This window comes from Bufo bufo, chromosome 2 (assembly GCF_905171765.1).
Source record: "Bufo bufo chromosome 2, aBufBuf1.1, whole genome shotgun sequence".
In the NCBI taxonomy this organism is placed as follows: domain Eukaryota; kingdom Metazoa; phylum Chordata; class Amphibia; order Anura; family Bufonidae; genus Bufo; species Bufo bufo.
This window is the reverse complement of record NC_053390.1, coordinates 3,214,418-3,235,054: the sequence shown is the minus strand read 5'-3', so window position 1 is coordinate 3,235,054 and position 20,637 is coordinate 3,214,418. Positions and strand designations below refer to the sequence as shown.

General features: G+C 47.5%; 1 protein-coding gene across 2 annotated transcripts in view; it reads left to right on the top strand.

The window, feature by feature from the left end:
• LOC120991952 (killer cell lectin-like receptor subfamily G member 1) overlaps positions 1-20,637 on the top strand; it is a 128,527-nt gene that overhangs the window by 30,823 nt on the left and 77,067 nt on the right. Inside the window, exon 2 of one of the 2 annotated variants that reach the window (XM_040420696.1) lies at positions 4,617-4,709. The exons of the other annotated variant lie outside the window; for it this stretch is intronic. Within the exon in view, the coding sequence (XP_040276630.1) occupies positions 4,617-4,709 (93 nt within the window). The remainder of the gene's footprint in view (positions 1-4,616; positions 4,710-20,637) is intronic. 2 annotated transcript variants of the gene reach the window in all.

Here is a 20,637-nt window from a genome sequence, read left to right as displayed (position 1 = left end):
TCAGAGCTCATGTTGTGGTGGGCTCCCCGACATATGAGCTTGTGTGGAATCAGGTGTCAGAGCTGATGTTGTGGTGGGCACCCCAACACATGAGCTTGTGTGGAATCAGGTGTCAGAGCTGATGTTGCAGCACGCCAGACCTGCAGGGTATTGCAATAGTGAGGTCACGGTTATGGGCAATCGAGGGTTGCTCACTGTATTGGAGAACCCTGGGCAGGCATGCGGCAGTGAAGGAGAGGTAGACACAGTTCCTCTGGGGCACACTCGGTGTGTAGGGACCAGGCCTGATGGTGGATGAGGTGCCCTGGATGTTACAGGTATTTTGAGTGCCTGAAGCAAGGTCCCTTTTGGATTCGTGACGCCAGTGCCTGTGACGGTGGCACACCGATTTATAGTAGTAATAAGTGAGGTACACAGGTGGTATAGTGAACCAAACGTTGCTTTACTTAAACAGTCCAACTTTGTACATCAAGATAGTAATGCAGTCCTTTATATCACAAGCTTCACAAGCAGGCTTATTTCACAAGATGGCAGGTATTGATCATGCAAGATACTCAGAGGGTAAATCCACAACACACTCAGAATCAGGTTGTACCTTTCCTCAGAAATAGTGTACACTGTTCTTTTAGAACTCCTGTCTGGCTTCAATCCCAAGGCCCGGATGCCTAAATGCTGGCTTAAATCCTTGGTAAATATATATCTTCCTCCCGTATTAATCCTTGCTTTGCTTTATAGTTCCTCTGCCTATTAGTTTACTTATCTTGGCTGGAAATATCCTTACTTGGCTTGAAGGTAACTGCAGGTTTCTCCCAGGAGGTCCTGTCCTTCTACTGGGGTGACTTCTGAGCTAACTGAGGCTCTCTTGGACTTCAGGCAGGCTAGGGTTCTTCACTAGCCTCCTGGTCATAGCTAGCAGCCGGGGCTATCAAGCTGCATGTCAGGAGGAGGCCCTCAGCATATCTCGGGCTGGAGCCTTCTCACTTCTGTCTTCACAGACTCCTGACTCTGAACTCCCTCCCCCCTGTCTGGGCCTGGACATTTATACTAGGTACTCCCTATCTCCCTCTAGCGTCTAGGATGCCTAACTACACCCAAATAGGCCTGCTTACACATAACACAGGGGAACATTGCATATAAAAAACACATTGAAAAATACATTAAATGCATAATAAAATATAAGATCACTGTCCCTTGTGAGTAGGAGTAACACGTCACCCAATTGACCCTTGTGTAGTAACCACGCCTATCTAGTGGGACACTACAATGTTATGGGGGGCTCCCCAACATATGAGCTTGTGTGTTCTCAGGTATCAGAGCTCATGTTGTGGTGGGCTCCCCGACATATGAGCTTGTGTGTGATCAGGTATCAGAGCTCATGTTGTGGTAGGCTTCCCGACACATGAGCTTGTGTGGAATCAGGTATCAGAGCTCATGTTGTGGTGGGCTCCCCGACACATGAGCTTGTGTGGAATCAGGTATCAGAGCTTATGTTGTAGTGGGCTCCCCGACATATGAGCTTGTGTGTTCTCAGGTATCAGAGCTCATGTTGTGGTGGGCTCCCCGACATATAAGCTTGTGTGATCTCAGGTATCAGAGCTCATGTTGTGGTGGGCTCCCCGACATATGAGCTTGTGTGTTCTCAGGTATCAGAGCTCATGTTGTGGTGGGCTCCCCGACACATGAGCTTGTGTGGAATCAGGTATCAGAGCTCATGTTGTGGTGGGCTCCCCGACATATGAGCTCGTGTGTTCTCAGGTATCAGAGCTCATGTTGTGGTGGGCTCCCCGACATATGAGCTCGTGTGTTCTCATTTATCAGAGCTCATGCTGTGGTGGCCTCCCCGACATATGAGCTTGTGTGATCTCAGGTATCAGAGCTCATGTTGTGGTGGGCTCCCCGACATATGAGCTTGTGTGTGATCAGGTATCATAGCTCATGTTGTGGTGGGCTCCCCGACATATGAGCTTGTGTGTTCTCAGGTATCATAGCTCATGTTGTGGTGAGCTCCCCGACATATGAGCTTGTGTGTGATCAGGTATCATAGCTCATGTTGTGGTGGGCTCCCCGACATATGAGCTTGTGTGTTCTCAGGTATCATAGCTCATGTTGTGGTGAGCTCCCCGACACATGAGCTCGTGTGTTCTCAGGTATCAGAGCTCATGTTGTGGTGGGCTCCCCGACATATGAGCTTGTGTGTTCTCAGGTATCATAGCTCATGTTGTGGTGGGCGCCCCGACATATGAGCTCGTGTGTGATCAGGTATCAGAGCTCATGTGGTGGGCGCCCCGACATATGAGCTCGTGTGTTCTCAGGTATCAGAGCTCATGTTGTGGTGGGCGCCCGGACATATAAGCTTGTGTGGGATCAGGTGTCAGAGCTCATGTTATGGTGGGCTCCCCGACATATGAGCTTGTGTGTTCTCAGGTATCATAGCTCATGTTGTGGTGGGCTCCCCGACATATGAGCTTGTGTGTTCTCAGGTATCATAGCTCATGTTGTGGTGGGCTCCCCGACATATGAGCTCGTGTGTTCTCAGGTATCAGAGCTCATGTGGTGGGCGCCCCGACATATGAGCTTGTGTGTTCTCAGGTATCAGAGCTCATGTTGTGGTGGGCACCCGGACATATAAGCTTGTGTGGGATCAGGTGTCAGAGCTCATGTTATGGTGGGCTCCCCGACATATGAGCTTGTGTGATCTCAGGTATCAGAGCTCATGTTGTGGTGGGCTCCCCGACATATGAGCTCGTGTGTTCTCAGGTATCAGAGCTCATGTTGTGGTGGGCTCCCCGACATATGAGCTTGTGTGTTCCCAGGTATCAGAGCTCATGATGTGGTGGGCGCCCGGACATATAAGCTTGTGTACGATCAGGTGTCAGAGCTCATGTTATGGTGGGCTCCCCGACATATGAGCTTGTGTGTTCTCAGGTATCAGAGCTCATGTTGTGGTGGGCTCCCCAACATATGAGCTCGTGTGTGATCAGGTATCAGAGCTCATGATGTGGTGGGCGCCCGGACCTATAAGCTTGTGTGGGATCAGGTATCAGAGCTCATGTTATGGTGGGCTCCCCGACATATGAGCTTGTGTGTGATCAGTTATCAGAGCTCATGTTGCGGTGGGCTCCCCGACATATGAGCTTGTGTGTTCTCAGGTATCAGAGCTCATGTTGTGGTGGGCTCCTCGACATATGAGCTTGTGTGTGTTCAGGTATCAGAGCTCATGATGTGGTGGGCGCCCGGACATATAAGCTTGTGTGGGATCAGGTGTCAGAGCTCATGTTTTGGTGGGCTCCCCGACATATGAGCTCATGTGTTCTAAGGTGTCAGAGCTGGGAGTAATGACGGGTAATAGAAGTAATGAGGGGTAATGCCATGTAATGAGTAAGGACAGGTAATGAGAGTAATGACAGGTAATGAGAGGTAATAGTAGTAATGTCAGGGAATTAGTGGTAATGGGAGTAATGACAAGTAATGAGTGGTAATGGGAGTAATGACAGGTAATGTGAGTAATTACAGGTGATGTGAGTAATTACAGGTAATGTGAGTAGTGACAGGTAATGGGAGTAGTGACAGGTAATGGGAGTAGTGACAGGTAATAAATGGTAATGGGAGTAATGACAGGTAATTAGTGTTAATGGAAGTAATGACAGGTAATGGGAGTAGTGACAGGTAATGGGAGTAATGAAAAGTAATGAGTGGTAAGTGGAGTAATGACAGGTAATGGGAGTAGTGACAGGTAATGGGAGTAATGAAAAGTAATGAGTGGTAATGGGAGTAATGACAGGTAATGGGAGTAGTAACAGGTAATGGGAGTAATGAAAAGTAATGAGTGGTAATGGGAGTAATGACAGGTAATGGGAGTAGTGACAGGTAATGAGTGGTAATGGGAGTAATGACAGGTAATGAGGAAGTAATGGGAGTAATGACAGGTAATGAGAGTAGTGACAGGTAATGAGAGTATTGGCAGGTAATGAGTGGTAATGGGAGTAATTACAAGTAATGAGTGGTAATGGGAGTAATGACAGGTAATGGGAGTAGTGACAGGTAATGAGTGGTAATGGGAGTAATGACAGGTAATGAGGGAGTAATGGGAGTAGTGACAGGTAATGAGAGTAATGACAGGTAATGAGTGAGTAATGACAGGTAATGAGTGGTAATGGGAGTAATGACAGGTAATGAGGGGTAATGGCAGTAATAAGAGTCTTGCAGAAGCACCCATATTCACTCATTTCTGTGGGGTCCTCTCCACCCTTCTGCTTCCCGATCTATCACCGATTCCTCGGGGATGCTGGCTCGTTGGGTTTGAGTCTAGTGGAGGTTCCTGGTGGTCCCTGGTGGGAGCATTGTTCATTCTAGTTCCTGTGCCGAGGACTTGTAGGTTCTTGTGTCATTTCCTCTTCGCTTCTCCTATTTTGTCTGCTTTGTGTGGTAGAGACTTTTGGTGAACGGAAAAGCTTTTAACATTTTAAAGTAATATAGGAAGACCTGTCCCCCTGACCTCTGAGGGTCGGTACCAGGATGTGGGGTGACAATACTGAAGGGGAGACGCTCCATAGGACTCATTACAGAGAAGCATGGTCCTAAAGTAAACCTGGCTGATACTCCTGTCTGCTCTTCAGTCAATCTGCAGGATGAAGATGTCCAAGTCACATACGTCGATATCAAGAAGCCTCCAGGGAAGAAGAAGGTGAAATCTTCCAAACGAGAGAAAGGTAAATTGCAGGATAACCAGGAGCAGCTGAGCATCTTCTGGCCTCCATCACCACAGCGCTTTCTTCTATTACCTCCATATCATAACCATACATTTCAACCACATAATTATATAATTATACCGCCAAACCTGACCAGATATCAACACCACATAGTAATAGAATAATACCTCCGCACTATGACAAGATATTACCACCACATAGTAGTAGAATAATACCTCAGCTCTATGCCCAATGTTACGGTTACTCCCAGGCTAGCTGGAAGCTGGACCGCTTGGATAGTCTGGATCTCTGTTTAGGGAGAGAGAGAGGAGCCGCTTCGTCTCGATATCCAGAAGGATCCTGTAAATGTAGAACAATCCCACAAAACGAGGCGAGGCTGCGATTTGAGGGTCAAGCTAGGACGGACTGTCCTGGGGCATACAGCCTCTTTTATTTACAATCCACAAACAGAGTACTGCCCACAGGGGTTTGAAATACAACCAATCAATCCGTACAATAAACACAGACACTCCCACACAAAATCCTCCTCTCTGCCTGTGATAAGATTACTGAATACAATGGCTAATATAATTATCAGAGGCAGAGAAATACAGTTTTATAAAACATATCACAGGAACCCCATAACAAGTATATCCTCGGAACCGGGGGATCTGGGTGAACCACAAATCCAAAATTCACCCAGATCCGTTCAGTAGTCTGGAAGATACAGTTTTATGCCAGTTACACCGAAAATATACAAGTTATACAGAAAATAGTCACTAATAAATGTGTCCATTGTTTGGTGGTTTCAAACTACTGAATGATGTCTCTGTGCACCAAATACCGGCAAGATAGCACCGTGTAGAAAAGTCCAAACAGTGTCTGTGAGTTAAAATGGCCGCCATCCATTGTTCTCACCATGTGCTTCATCCATTCAGACTAACAGGGTAAATAACAGTTTTGTAACAGTGCTCCCTTTTTGTGGAACACTCTGGCAGACACTGTCTGACCCCTTTTCGGGGCAGACTAAGGCTGTCCAGACCGCTGGTTATGCTGGGCTGAGGTCTGTTTGTCTGGACAACCCGTCGGCGTTGCCATTCTGTTTCCCAGGTCTGTAGGTAATGGTGAAGTTGAAGGGTTGTAACGATAAACTCCAACGTAAAAGTCTGCCGTTATCCCCAGAGACCCGTTTTAGCCACACCAACGGGTTATGGTCTGAAACCAGAGTGAACTCTTGTCCATACAAATAGGGAGTCAATTTCTTTAGTGCCCACACCAAAGCCAAACACTCTTTTTCTACCGCTGCATAGTTGACTTCGCGTGGCAGGAGCTTACGGCTGATGTAGACAACTGGGTGCTCCCCTCCGTCTTCGCCTACTTGGCTGAGGACAGCTCCCAGCCCGAACCTGGAAGCGTCTGTATGGACGATGTAACGGACCGTTTCAGAAGACAAGGGGTTAAAATCCGTTTAGGCGATAAGCCCCTTTCTGAGAGACAGGCCCAGCTACTTGCAGAACACCCACTCCCGAACTGGATACAAAATAGCACTCCCAACTGGAACCTCACGAATAGCTGCTAGCAGACGAACAGGAATCAGCTTACACTTCTGGCAATCAGTCTCTAACAGCATACAGCGGATCCCCCCAATAACGAGACAAGGCTCCGTGTTGAGGGTCAAGCAGTGGTCTGACTGTACTTCACGTACAGCCTCTTTTATTCATAAACCACAAACATAGTACTGCCCACAGGGGTTTGAAATACAACCAATCAGTAATTTACAACACATACAATGTAACTACAGCAACCAATCGTTCACGCCCCCAGAGGACCAGAATGAAGACTGTGACATAGGACAGATACAACATATCCCCACAATGCATCATGGTTTCCTCCTCTCTGTCCCGGAGACAACCTGAGGAGCAATCCAATTATCTCTCAGGACAAAGGGAGATCGCCAATACACATGTAGATACAACAGGACAGACATCACAATTTAAACACACAATGGGACAATGGCACAATAGAAACACACCCAGCATTTTCCTCCCAAGCTGACAAGTTACACTTATTATAAATTGTTACAACTTTGTGAGTTTACATTGGCCATACATATAACTTACATCAATTTAAACAGTATAACTTGGGGACAAACCTATCAAAAATTCACTTGAATAGGTTCAGGGGTTTAAAAGTTAGTATATGGCCCATAATCCAGGGGCAAGAGGCCAGCAGCCAGTCCTCTCCAAAACCCAGTGGCGAGGTTGGTTTCGCCACAGACGATAAAACGCTTGTTAAGGGCTGGGGCCGTCAAGACAGGAGCGTTAACAAGAGCATTTTTGAGAGCTTGGAAAGCCGTTTCACAGTGGGGAGACCACAGGACCTGTCGAGGTAAGTTTTTCTTGGTCAGGTCAGTCAGGGGTTTGGCAAGTGTGCAGTAGTCTGGTACAAACCGTCTGTAGTACCCTGCTGTGCTCAGGAATGCTAGGACCTGAGTCTTAGTGGTGGGGGTGGGCCAATTGGCGACAGCTTCTATCTTGGCCGGCTCTGGTCGCTGTTTCCCACACCCCACCCGGTGACCCAGGTACTGTACCTCGGCCATCCCAAAGTGGCATTTTTCTGGCTTCAGAGTCAGGCCAGCAGCCCGGATCTGATCCAGAACCATTCCTATGTGAGCTAAGTGGTCCTCCCAGGACTCACTGTGGATCGCTATGTCGTCCAGGTATGCGCAAGCAAAACTCTGGAAGCCATCCAGGAGCCTATCGACCAAGCGCTGGAATGTAGCTGGGGCATTCTTCATCCCAAACGGCATTACCTTAAAATGATATAAGCCGAACGGGGTGACGAATGCCGACTTGGGGACAGCCTCCTGGGCCAGGGGGATCTGCCAGTAACCCTTGCAGAGGTCGATGGTGGTCAGATAATTTCCCCTGGCTATATGATCGAGTAGCTCGTCTACCCTGGGCATAGGGTAAGCGTCCGTCACTGTCTTTTCATTGAGCCTCCGATAGTCTACGCAAAACCGGGTTGTACCATCTTTCTTGGGCACCAGGACCACTGGGGAAGCCTAGGGATTATCGGAGGGCTCAATTACCCTGAGTTGGAGCATCTCATCGATCTCCTTCTTCATCCCTGTCCTAACTGCCTTGGGGATTCGGTAAGGAGCCTGGCGTAAAGGAGCTTGTCCCGGGGTATCTACCTGGTGGGTGGTTAAGGTAGTGTACCCTGGCTTCTGGGAGAAGGTGGGGCTTTTGGACTGCAGGAGTTGATTAAGCTGCTCCCTTTCAGTGGGGCTAAGTCGGTCCCCTATCTTGACCTGAGCTACTATATCTGCGTGGAGACTCTTTTCTAACAGATCTGGAATGGGTAGACTGTCGGGGTCTTCCTGAGGGGGACAACATACGGCCGTCACGTTCTCCGGCCGCTCAAGATATTCCTTGAGCATGTTCACATGGAATGTCTTTCTAAGATTGCTGTCATGGCAGCTAGCTATTACGTAAGTGGTGTCTCCCCTTTTCTCCACTATCTGGTAGGGGCCCTGCCAGGACGCCTGCAATTTGTCTGTCTTAACTGGCTTAAGCACTAACACCTTTTGCCCTATAGTAAAGATTCTCTTTCGGGCCCCCCGATCGTACCATACCTTCTGTCTTCTCTGGGCCGATTGGAGGTTAGCCTGCACTGATTTGGCTAATTGCTCCATTCGGTCCCTGAGTTCCAGCACGTACGGCACAATGGGGACACCGTCAGTCTCCATCTCTCCCTCCCAGTGCTCCCGGATCAGGTTTAGGGGTCCCCGTACCTTTCTTCCGTAGAGCAACTCGAAGGGAGAGAACCCGGTCGTTTCCTGGGGCACCTCCCGATAAGCAAATAGGAGGTGCGGCAGAAAACGCTCCCAGTCTCGGTTTTTCTGAGTAAACGTCTTGAGCATTTGTTTGAGGGTCCCATTGAACCTCTCACAAAGTCCGTTCGTCTGGGGGTGGTATGGAGAGCTCAGGAGGGACTTAATTTTGCAAACCTGCCAGAGTTGCTGAGTCAATTCGGCAGTAAATTGGGTGCCTCGGTCGGACAGGATTTCTTTCGTAAATCCTACCCGGGAGAACACCTGCACCAGCGCATTCGCTACCGTATCCGCTTCGATGTTGGATAGGGCGACAGCTTCCGGGTACCTGGTAGCATAGTCCACTACGGTAAGAATGTAGCGCTTACTGGAGGGACTAGGGGTAGCCAGCGGTCCCACTAGGTCAATAGCAACCCTGCTGAAGGGTTCCTCCACAATGGGCATATTTACTAGATGAGCTTTAGGGTGATCGCCTCTCCTCCCTACTCGTTGACACACATTGCAGGTATTACAATAAGTCCTAACATCAGCGTGTACCCCTGGCCAAAAGAACGTGTGAGTAATGCGGTGTAGTGTGCGGGTTACAGCTAGGTGGCCTGCCAAGGGAATGTCGTGTCCTATCTTGAGTATTTCTCGACGGTATTTGTGGGGCACTACCAGCTGTCGCCTATGCTGCCCCCTTTTCTCCATCAAGCGATATAGCTTTCCCTTTTCCCATAAAAAGGTTTCGTTATCTGACCCGCTCCCTCCAGTCTCTGCTTGTTCCCGGTACTTTTGTAATGTCGAGTCAGTCTTAGACTCTGTCTCGAAAGCATCTGGGGTGTCCCAGGGTATGGGACCTAACGGGTCAGTCAAGGTCGGGGTAGGTCTTACCTGTGTCTCCCGCACTGGTGAGAGTTCTCGCTCTGTTCGGGCTTGGGCTCGGGTAGTCACTGGGTTCGACTCGTTGTTGTATACTGGTGCATAGGCAGAAGTCATGGGGCCCAAATCGTTGCCCAGTAGTACTTTGGCAGGTAAATTATCCATTATGCCCACGTTCACGGCCCCCTTTCCCACCTCCCCAATCAAGATGTACTTTAGCGGTCAGAATTTTGTACACATCCCCCCCCCCTGCCACTCTAACGGCCACAGTCTGCCCTGATCGCTTGTGCTCCGGCACCAAATGGCTCTGGACCAGTGTAATGGTAGCCCCCGTGTCTCTTAACCCCTCGGTAGATTGCCCCTCGAGCCATACCTTCTGCCGATGGTGCTGGCGGTTATCCGAAGCAGCATATACAGGATCTGCTTCGTGAAGTGGTCACAAATATTCCTCCATAGGGGCCTCTTGGTGAACACAGAGCGCCCGGGCAGGACGAGATGACCCAGAGGGTTAATTATAATTCCGGGGGGTCTGGTGTGCATTAAGGGGGCAGCTAGGAATGAGGTGCCCTGGTTGCTTGCATCGGTAGCAGGTCGGTCTGGGACGATCAGAGTTGTTATTCGGTGGTCCTGAGTACCGTACGGGCCCAGCGGGCACCGGGGCTCGGAATTCGGTACGTGGCGACGTACGGTAAACATCTTTGTGTTTGACCCGTGCTGGGGTTCGGTAGTTCGTGGGTTCGTGTAGACGGGAGTCGTAATGTTCATCGGCCAATTTGGCTGCTTCTTCTAAGGTAGAAGGTCGTCTGTCTCGCAGACATTCCTTCCCCTGCTGCTCCATGCCGTTATAAAAATGTTCTAAGAGAAATAATTGTAAAATTTCCTCACCAGTCACAGCTTTACTTCCGCTCATCCAGTGATTTGCCGCTCTCCGCATTCGGTGCGCCCATTCCATATGTGTATCGTTAGGCTTCTTTTTCGTGCTACGAAATTGTCGGCGATACGTGTCAGGAGTTACAGCGTACCGCCGCAACAGTGTCTCTTTGGCCAGCGTATACTGTGTCACTTCCTCAGCGCCCAGAGTCCGAAATGCTTCCAGGGCTCGCCCGGATAGTTTCCCAGACAATATCGTGGGCCACTCTCTGTTGGGAATCTGGTGCAGGGCACATTGCCTTTCGAAGTCCGCCAAATATTCATTGATTCCTGTCTCGCTCTCTAGGAAGGGTCTAAAAGCTGCATAGGGTATCTTTGGCCTCCCGGCGTTTTCGACAGTATCGATTACCTGCGGTGCTTCGGCATTGCGGCGTGCGGTCACTAGGCTGAGTTCGTGGGCTCGAGCCTTCCATATATCCTCGTCCGCTTCTGCCATCAACTGCTGCACCAGTTCCATAGGTGGGTTCGGCCCGTATAGCGAGAGCCTCTCCCGAACAATCCTGGTCTTTTCGTCACTACTCGTGGTCGGGGTTTCTGCCATCGTGAAGCCCTGATCCAATTCGGTTAATTCTGCGATCAGTTCCCTTCTCGGACGGTTGCTGGCGTTCCCCCCTCTGCTTTCGAGTAAATCCTTCAGGGTCGCACGTTTCAATTTTTCATAAGCGCTCTCCATCCGTTCAGTACCTCTCCTAGGAAATCCAGGACAATCCCACCGCTGCCACCAAATGTTACGGTTACTCCCAGGCTAGCTGGAAGCTGGACTGCTTGGATAGTCTGGATCTCGGTTTAGGGAGAGAGAGAGGAGCCGCTTCGTCTCGATATCCAGAAGGATCCTGTAAATGTAGAACAATCCCACTAGCTATTTTACAGCTAGGATAATCTTTCCCCCACAAAACGAGGCGAGGCTGCGATTTGAGGGTCAAGCTAGGACGGACTGTCCTGGGGCATACAGCCTCTTTTATTTACAATCCACAAACAGAGTACTGCCCACAGGGGTTTGAAATACAACCAATCAATTCGTACAATAAACACAGACACTCCCAATCCTCCTCTCTGCCTGTGATAAGATTACTGAATACAATGGCAAATATAATTATCATAGGCAGAGAAATACAGTTTTATAAAACATATCACAGGAACCCCAAACCATGCAATAACCCCATAACAAGTATATCCTCGGAACCGGGGGATCTGGGTGAACCACATATCCGAAATTCACCCACATCCGTTCAGTAGTCTGGAAGATACAGTTTTATGCCAGTTACACCGAAAATATACAAGTTATACAGAAAATAGTCACTAATAAAGGTGTCCCCTGTTTGGTAGTTTCAAACTACTGAATGATGTCTCTGTGCACCAAATACAGGCAAGATGGCACCGTGTAGAAAAGTCCAAACAGTGTCTGTGAGTTAAAATGGCCGCCATCCATTGTTCTCACCATGTGCTTCATCCATTCAGACTAACAGGGTAAATAACAGTTTTGTAACACCCAGATATTACCGCCACATACTAATAGAATAATACCTCCGCACCATGACCAGATATTACCACCACATAGTAATAGAATAATACCTCCGCACCATGACCAGATATTACTGCCACATTGTAATAATTGCAACGGGCGCCTCCCCGTAGGGCCTTCTATATAACATGCGTCTTAGGCCTCATGCACATGACCGTGCTGTTTTTTGCGGTCCATAAACCGCGGATCCGCCAAAAACGGAAGCCACCCGTGTGCTTTCCGCAATTTGCGGAACGGAACGGACGGCCCATTGTAGAAATGCCTATTCTTGTCCGCAAAACGGACAAGAATAGGACATGTTATATTTTTTTTGCGGGGCTACGGAACGGAGCAACGGATGCGGACAGCACACAGAGTGCTGTCTGCATCTTTTGCAGCCCCATTGAAGTAAATGGGTCCGCACCCGAGCCGCAAAAACTGCGGCCCGGATGCGGACCAAAGCAACAGTCGTGTGCATGAGGCCTTAGGTGTAGAAAATGCAGAGTGGTATGTTGCGGCCTAAATGTTTCTTTATGTGTCACGGTGCTCCTACCTGGATACGGCTGGACCCCAGGCTTTGGCTCCGAAGCAATAGATAGGGGGAATAACTGAGGGATTTGAAGAAATAACTTGAGTCCAGACCTTGAGATGAAGTTCAACGGCAGCTTTACTTGAATAAACATTAATCCAAACAGTTTCAGGCTTTGTCTTGGTTACAGCAGGTTTTAGCATTAAACTGGCAGGCAAACTCAACTCTGCTATATCCTTCTCTCACTCTACTGTACTGACAAGCTGACTTGGTGTCTATGTTTCCTCTTTATGCTGCACTTCACTCTTGTAGTCGGACTTATCTTCAGCCATAAAGTAGGTTAGAATCCTGGCAGCTCCAACATGGAGTCTCAACCAGAACAAACCAGAACTGCCCCACCTCCTTCTGGTAGCAAAGGTGGGGGGGGGGGTGGAATGGTAAGTTCCATTCTCTCTAAGGATAGGTCTACCATTTTCGCTGCCACCTGCTGGTGAACCAGGCACATTATATGTAATAAACAGTTACATAGCTAGATTATGAATGCACATGGTGGAGAACCTGTAAAGCCATATATAAGATGACATTATATTAGCCCATTGGAGATAGTAGCAGGGTGCAGTAGTGGTAACACCACTCTGGGGTGTTACATGATGAATCTACATGTTACACAGCCACCACACCTGTGCCACAGATTTGTCTTTCTAGCAGCTCTGACATATCGGGGTAATTCTTGAGGAACCTCCACACCGCCAAGTTCAGCACATGCGCCAGACAAGATATGTAAGGTTCTTGTGGTCAGTGAAGATTATCACTAGATGCTGGACTGCCTCCAATAGATAACGCCACTCCTCCAAGGCAAGTTTTATGGCCAGAAGCTATCTGCAATACAGTAATTCCTCTCAGCAGGGGAGAAGAGCTTGGAGGAAAATCCACATGTAAACATCTTGGCCTTGGAACCTTTCTGTAGTAAAACTGCACCGGCTCCTATGGAGGAAAGAATTGACAGGAGACATCGGGATGACGCAGAAGCGTGAAGTGCAGAAGCAAAAAACTCCTTTTATAAGATCGAAGAAGCTTCAGCCTCAGGAGTCCAGTCTCTGGCATTCACCCATTTCTTAGTAAGAGCAGAGATCGGAGATGTAAGAGATGAAAAATTTGGGATGAACTGACGAAAGAAATGATCAAATCCCAGGAAGCGCTGTATAGCACGAAGACCCTGTGGGCAGGGCCAGTCCATTACTGCATAAAAAAATTTTAGGATCCATCTGCAACCCGGCATCCGAGATGATGTATCCGAGAAATGGTAAGGAAAACTTCTCAAAGATTCATTTCTAGAGCTTGGCATAAGGTCGATTCTCTCTCAACAGCTATAAAACCAACCGTACATGCTTCCGGTGAGTGGTCAGATCTGGAGAGTAGATCAGTATATCGTCCAGGTACACTATCATGCAGACATAAAGCAGTCCCGGAAGATGTCATTTACCAACTCCTGGAATACCGCGGGAGCATTACACAGACCGAAGGGCATAACGAAATACCGTCACGAGTGTTGAAAGCGGTCTTCCACTCATCACCCTTTCGAATGCAGATAAGGTTGTATGCACCACGCAGGTCTAATTTAGCGAAGACCCTAGCTCCCCGGATCCTGTCAAAGAATTCAGAGGTTAGCGGTAGAGGGTATCGATTCTTTATTATTCAGACCTCGATAGCAGGGTCTCGGCCTCTTTCTTAATGAAGACATCCGCAAAACTAGTATACTGCTGCGGAAATCCAGGCAGGTCTTCAGGTACTGGAGGCGAAGAAGCAGGTTGGACCTCTGATAAGCAGGTGGATTCGGCAAAAGGAAAAAAAGGAGCAGGTAAGAGAAGATGGATTAAGAAGCGCCAAGAAGACTACCAATGGATGAAAAATTGTGATGAGGAAAATAAGTACAAGGTAGTTCAAGAGCCGATCCCGAGGCCGCACCCAAGCCAAGATCAGTACATGAAGGTACGGTATGCTGCAGGTATTTTGATGAATAAAAAAAAGAGGATGTGAGTGTTCCTCTTCTGAACCAAGATGATATCAGATGGAGAAAAGGGAAACACAGGGACGCCAAGTGAACGGTGTTAGATTATAATAAAACAAGATGATGTGAAAGAATAATCAATAGAGAGATTAGAAACTCATCATCAATTATGAGATTAGTTAGGCAGGTGAAAAGTGGTTCTGTGACGTTAAAATGTTACTAAAAATAACCAGAAAAACACTCTAGAAGTTGCATCGAGTGGGGGACTTACTTCACCAGGGAGGGATGTATAGGATAAGCATAAAACCCCTATACCTTCTCCTCCCCCGCCGAGGTCGCTTGTCAGATGGTATGAATATCGCCTTCATGTCCCAAAAGGAAGGTAACCAGGGCTCCAAATGGAAGACTCTTTATTTAATAATGTAATTATATTAGGGGGGGAGGAGAAGGTATAGGGGTTTTATGCTTATCCTATACATCCCTCCCTGGTGAAGACTTTTTAGATGCAACACTTCTAGAGTGTTTTTCTGGTTATTTTTAGTAACATTTTAACGTCACAGTAAAGAGTTTCTAATCTCTCTATTGATTATTCTTTCACATCATCTTGTTTTAGTATAATCTAACGCCGTTCCCTTGGCGCCCCTGTGTTTCCCTTTTCTCCATCATCACTTGGCGCCCCTGTGTTTCCCTTTTCTCCATCATCACTTGGCGCCCCTGTGTTTCCCTTTTCTCCATCATCACTTGGCGCCCCTGTGTTTCCCTTTTCTCCATCATCACTTGGCGCCCCTGTGTTTCCCTTTTCTCCATCATCACTTGGCGCCCCTGTGTTTCCCTTTTCTCCATCATCACTTGGCGCCCCTGTGTTTCCCTTTTCTCCATCATCACTTGGCGCCCCTGTGTTTCCCTTTTCTCCATCATCACTTGGTGCCCCTGTGTTTCCCTTTTCTCCATCATCACTTGGCGCCCCTGTGTTTCCCTTTTCTCCATCATCACTTGGCGCCCCTGTGTTTCCCTTTTCTCCATCATCACTTGGCGCCCCTGTGTTTCCCTTTTCTCCATCATCACTTGGCGCCCCTGTGTTTCCCTTTTCTCCATCCGATATCATCTGGGCTCAGAAGGGGAACACTCACATCCTCTTTTCTTTATTCGTCAAGCAGGTGGATTGACAGGATTATCCCCAATGCAGAATCTGACTGGAGTGTCAGTCCACACAGGGCCGGCTCCAGGTTCATGTGGGCCCTTGGGCGATAAAGTCTCAGTGGCCCCTTGTGGCATTTTGCACGGCGCTTACAGCAATGAAACTGCATGTATTATAGATGAAATACCGTACACAGAGCAGCTACAGAGCGGATACATCTCAACCAGTCCTTATGTGCCTACTTTAATTTTCTTCCCAGTGTTTCAGTCCCTCAGGAACAGATATGTGCCCCCTCATAGTAGATATGCCAAGATGTGCCCCCTTCATAGTAGATATGCCAAGATATGTGCCCTCTTACGGTGGATATGCCAAGATGTGTGCCCAGTGCCCCCTTTACAGTGGTTATGCCCAGATGTGCCCCTTCACAGGGAGTGAAAAAAACAAACAATAAATTCTCCTCGAAAAAATAATAGTAGTATATATGGTGGCTCACCGATTAACAACTGGAGCGAAGGTGCTTTGTTATAAATCGCCTCACCTGGGAGATAAATAAGTGAGTAATGTATTGTTTAACAAGCGCTCTCCGCATTTGCAGTTGCAATAAATGCCAAATGTTTTAATGATATAGTAAAATAGATAAAATTAAATAATACAAAAAAAATATAGGATACAAATGGTTCACTAGGAACCAAATAGATTGCAGCAACAGTAAATGATCCCCAATGTTGAATCATATCACACCCCTATCATACAGTTGTCATCACAACCTCACATAATTGATATATTACATAGAAAACTGGATAAAACGGTTCAATGAATCCAATAATTCCCTAATTACATATATAATCTCATGAAGCTGGAATAGAAAATCGCAGGTTATATCATTGATTATAAATCCATATATCCAAAATTCATAATAAAAATAAATAAGTATAAATATGTCCCAAAGTGTTGCGCAAAATCAATTATATCTCAAGTTATATAGTCCAACAATGTGAGAAATGATATAGAAAAAATATAAAGAGAAAAAATATATGTATAAAAAATAGTCCAAAGTTTTTATATTTGTGATCCACAATAAAGAAGTGATAATAAAGTATTCCCAGAGTTTTCTCATTGGAGTTAGTGAATAATCAGTGAAATAAATATAAAGTCATCTCCGAATCCTGCCGTAGGATATGTATTCAGTCAGTATAACCTCATGAATGAAGTCACGGGATACTTTTAGATTGCATCATGTGCTCAATTAATAGAATATTGCCTTTAAGCTGATCACTCCTCTGTTTATCATCTGGACTTCATGGATCTCCGACTCATGTCCAGTTAGTTAGATAGGGCCACCATGTAGCTACGTTACCGCTAGTGGTTTATAGTGGGGGCAGATGATGTTGGAGCTGCTTCCCTGTATCGCGCACAGTGTTTTAGGAGACTGTTCCCCGATCTTGGCGTCCCACGTGTTTGTTGGATTCACGTCTTTCTTTTGGTTGTCGGGTTGTAGTTACCTTCCAGCAAATGTTATCACATGTTAGTGGAAGCTTGAGTTCCGCAGATTTCTCGCTTCTAATCCTGTGACTCGACAACATTTAGTGTTCTGAGATTACATTTGCTTCACATATAGGTCTAGGAGGCTAATTAATATTATCTTCGCCACCCACCATTTTGTTTATTTATAAAAAATTTAAAAAAAACACTGTTCCATTTTTTGTGCGTTTTGTGTGCGTTTTTATTGTAAATATGTTTTTGTATTAATTTTTTATTGTTTCTTTAATCTAAAAGTTCAGTATATCTTGTATTATTTCCATTTTAGGTTTAACAATTAAATGTGATGTCCGTACTTCATAGATGAAAGAGAGGGGTGGGGGCCTCCCACGGAGAAAAGATGGAGGTGCTGGTAAGAAGGAGCAGAGGCTGATTCCCAGCCTGCCCCGCTCCTCCTCCTACACAGATCAGCAGGACCATGTGTGAGGACATCCTGCTGCTGTGGAGCGCTGGTGGCTCAATGGTGGAGCAGGGAGCGAATAGTTCCCTGCTTCAGTGGCGTGCCTACGGTGTTTGGCACCCGGGGTGGGTCCTTTTTCTGGCATCCCCCCCCCCCCCCCCCACTACTTTAAAACAACCTTCACAGTAGTTTTGTACAGATGTGTGCCCCCTCACAGTAGTTATGCCCACATTGTGCCCCATCACAGTAGTTATGCCCAGATATGTGCCCCTCACAGTAGTTATGCCCACATTGTGCCCCCTCACAGTAGTTATGCCCACATTGTGCCCCCTCACAGTAGTTATGCCCACATTGTGCCCCCTCACAGTAGTTATGCCCACATTGTGCCCCCTCACAGTAGTTATGCCCTCTCTGTGCCCCTTTCACAGTTGTAATGGCATCTCTGTGCCCACTTCACAATAATAATCCCCATTGTGCCCCGTTCACAGTAATAATCCCCATTGTGCCCCCTTCACAGTAATAATGCCCACTGTGCCTCATTCATTGTAGTAATGTCCTCTAGCTCTGTGCCCCCTCCATAGTAGAAATGCCCATTGTGCCCCCTTTACATTAGTAATGCCCTCTGTGCCCACTCCATAGTAGAAATGCCCTCTGTGCCCCCTAAATAGTAATAAAGTCCTCTGTGCCCCCTCCATAGTAATAAAGCCCTCTGTGCCCCCTCCATAGTAATAAAGACCTCTGTGCCCCCCTCCATAGTAATAAAGTCCTCTGTATTAATAAATGTAAAAAAAACACAGTAACTGCTCACCTTGTCCCATTCCTGAAGCTCACAGTCCTCTCTTCCCTGCAGGCAAAGATCACTCTGCAGCACGGTGTGGGCAGGGCCTATTCAGATTACCGGGCTTCAGGCTCCGCCCACACATGCCGGCAGCACGATCCGTACCTGCAGGCTGCATGGTGGAGCGGGGAGAAGTCTTCCTGCTTCACCATTCAGAGCGCCGAAGCCAATCAACAAGCGTCATACTACTTGCCCCAAGAGGCCATCACAGCCATGCCTACTATTGGCATGGCTGAGATTGGCCAGTGCACCATGTGACCCAGCCTCTATTTAAGCTGGAGTCACGTAGCGCTGCACGTCACTCTGCTCTGATCAGTGTAGGGATAGGATGCAGCTGCTGCTGTTATGGCGAGATTAGACAGGGATTTATTTACTGAAGTGATCGATATACAGCTGTGTATCATACAACCTCTGCTATTCAATTGCTCACTGTTTTTAGGCTGCCCAGAGCGTTTTTCTGTCACTTTTTTCTGGGGTGATCGGCGGCCATTTTGTGTCTTGTGGTGCGCCAGCACAAGCTGCCACCAAGTTTAACCATCAATAGTGTGTGTTGTTTTTTTTTGCTATATCCTACATTAGGGGCTTGGCTGTGCTTGCTATTTTATTGAGGGGTGAAATACAATTGCCAAAATAGCAATTCCCTAAATCAGTGGTTTCTGCTGTATCAGGCCAAGTTTAAATCTATCCATAAAAGGGTATATTAGATTGAAGGTGCCGATAGGGTCATCCTCAATAACTTCACACGCTACCGTGCATCTCCAAGTCTAATTCTGTCCGTAAACGTATACCTGTCATCCAGCGCCTAAATAATAGGCCTCACATTTATATTCAGCTAAATCTGTCGTTACTGCTGTGCCTGTATTAGTGTAATACGGTACCTAAATAGATAGCCAGATAGTGTTAGGTGCCTGTAAAAAAAGGCCTGAATTTGAATTCAATACATTGGGCCAAATAATTTTTTTCTTATTGTGGTGAACGGTAACAATGTGTCACGGAAGGTGTACAGGAAACAAGACAATGCAAAAGAATCTATGACTCACTGGATCCAAAACTAAGGAACAAAAGGGAGACCCCTGCATGAGACCTGGCACTCTCCCTGACTGCTCAGCCTATGCGAACACCCCAAAGGTGGATGGTCGCATATCCTCGTACCTCGACTATATAACACCTAAACACCCTACAATAGTGAGGGGACACGACCACCGGCTCCCTACACTAGACACGGAGGGAGTCAGGGTCACCTGAGATCCAGCAAACAGAAAATCACAAATAAATGTACAGCACTTATCTTGTAGAAGACTGGGAAATAGGAACAGCATGCACACACACTCCAGAAAGTTGTATAAGCCGCACACTAATGCATTATGGGGAGGAATTTAAAGGGATGCAATCAGTCCAACTACATGACAGCTGAGAGAGACTAACGAGATGAGGAACTGAAAACCAAAACAAAGAAAACTCAAGGAGGAGGTTCTGAAAGGCTTCTGTCAGAGCTTCTCAGCTGTCTGGTTGTGACACAATGAGGAAAACATCTAGTAAGGGACGCGGACGCGGACATGGTTGTGGTGGTGTTAGTGGACCCTCTGGTGCTGGGAGAGGACGTGGCCGTTCTGCCACAGCCACACGTCCTAGTGAACCAACTACCTCAGGTTCCAGTAGCCGCCAGAATTTACAGCGATATTTGGTGGGGCCCAATGCCGTTCTAAGGATGGTAAGGCCTGAGCAGGTACAGGCATTAGTCAATTGGGTGGCCGACAGTGCATCCAGCATGTTCACATTATCTCTCACCCAGTCTTCTGCAGAAAGCGCACATCAGTCTGTCACATCACCCCCATGCATATCAGGGAAACTGTCTGAGCCTCAAGTTATGCAGCAGTCTCTTATGCTGTTTGAAGACTCTGCTGGCAGGGTTTCCCAAGGGCATCCACCTAGCCCTTCCCCAGGGGTGGAAGACATAGATTGCACTGACGCACAACCACTTATGTTTCCTGATGAGGACATGGGAATACCACCTCAGCACGTCTCTGATGATGACGAAACACAGGTGCCAACTGCTGCGTCTTTCTGCAGTGTGCAGACTGAACAGGAAGTCAGGGATCAAGACTGGGTGGAAGACGATGCAGGGGACGATGAGGTCCTAGATGGAATGAAGGTCGTGCCACTGACTTTCAGAGTTCGGAGGAAGAGGCAGTGGTGAGACCGAGCCAACAGCGTAGCAAAAGAGGGAGCAGTGGGCAAAAGCAGAGCACCCGCCGCCAAGAGACTCCGCCTGCTACTGGCCACCGTCACCTGGGACCAAGCACACCAAAGGCAGCTTCAAGGAGTTCCCTGGCGTGGCAGTTCTTCACACAATGTGCTGACGACAAGACC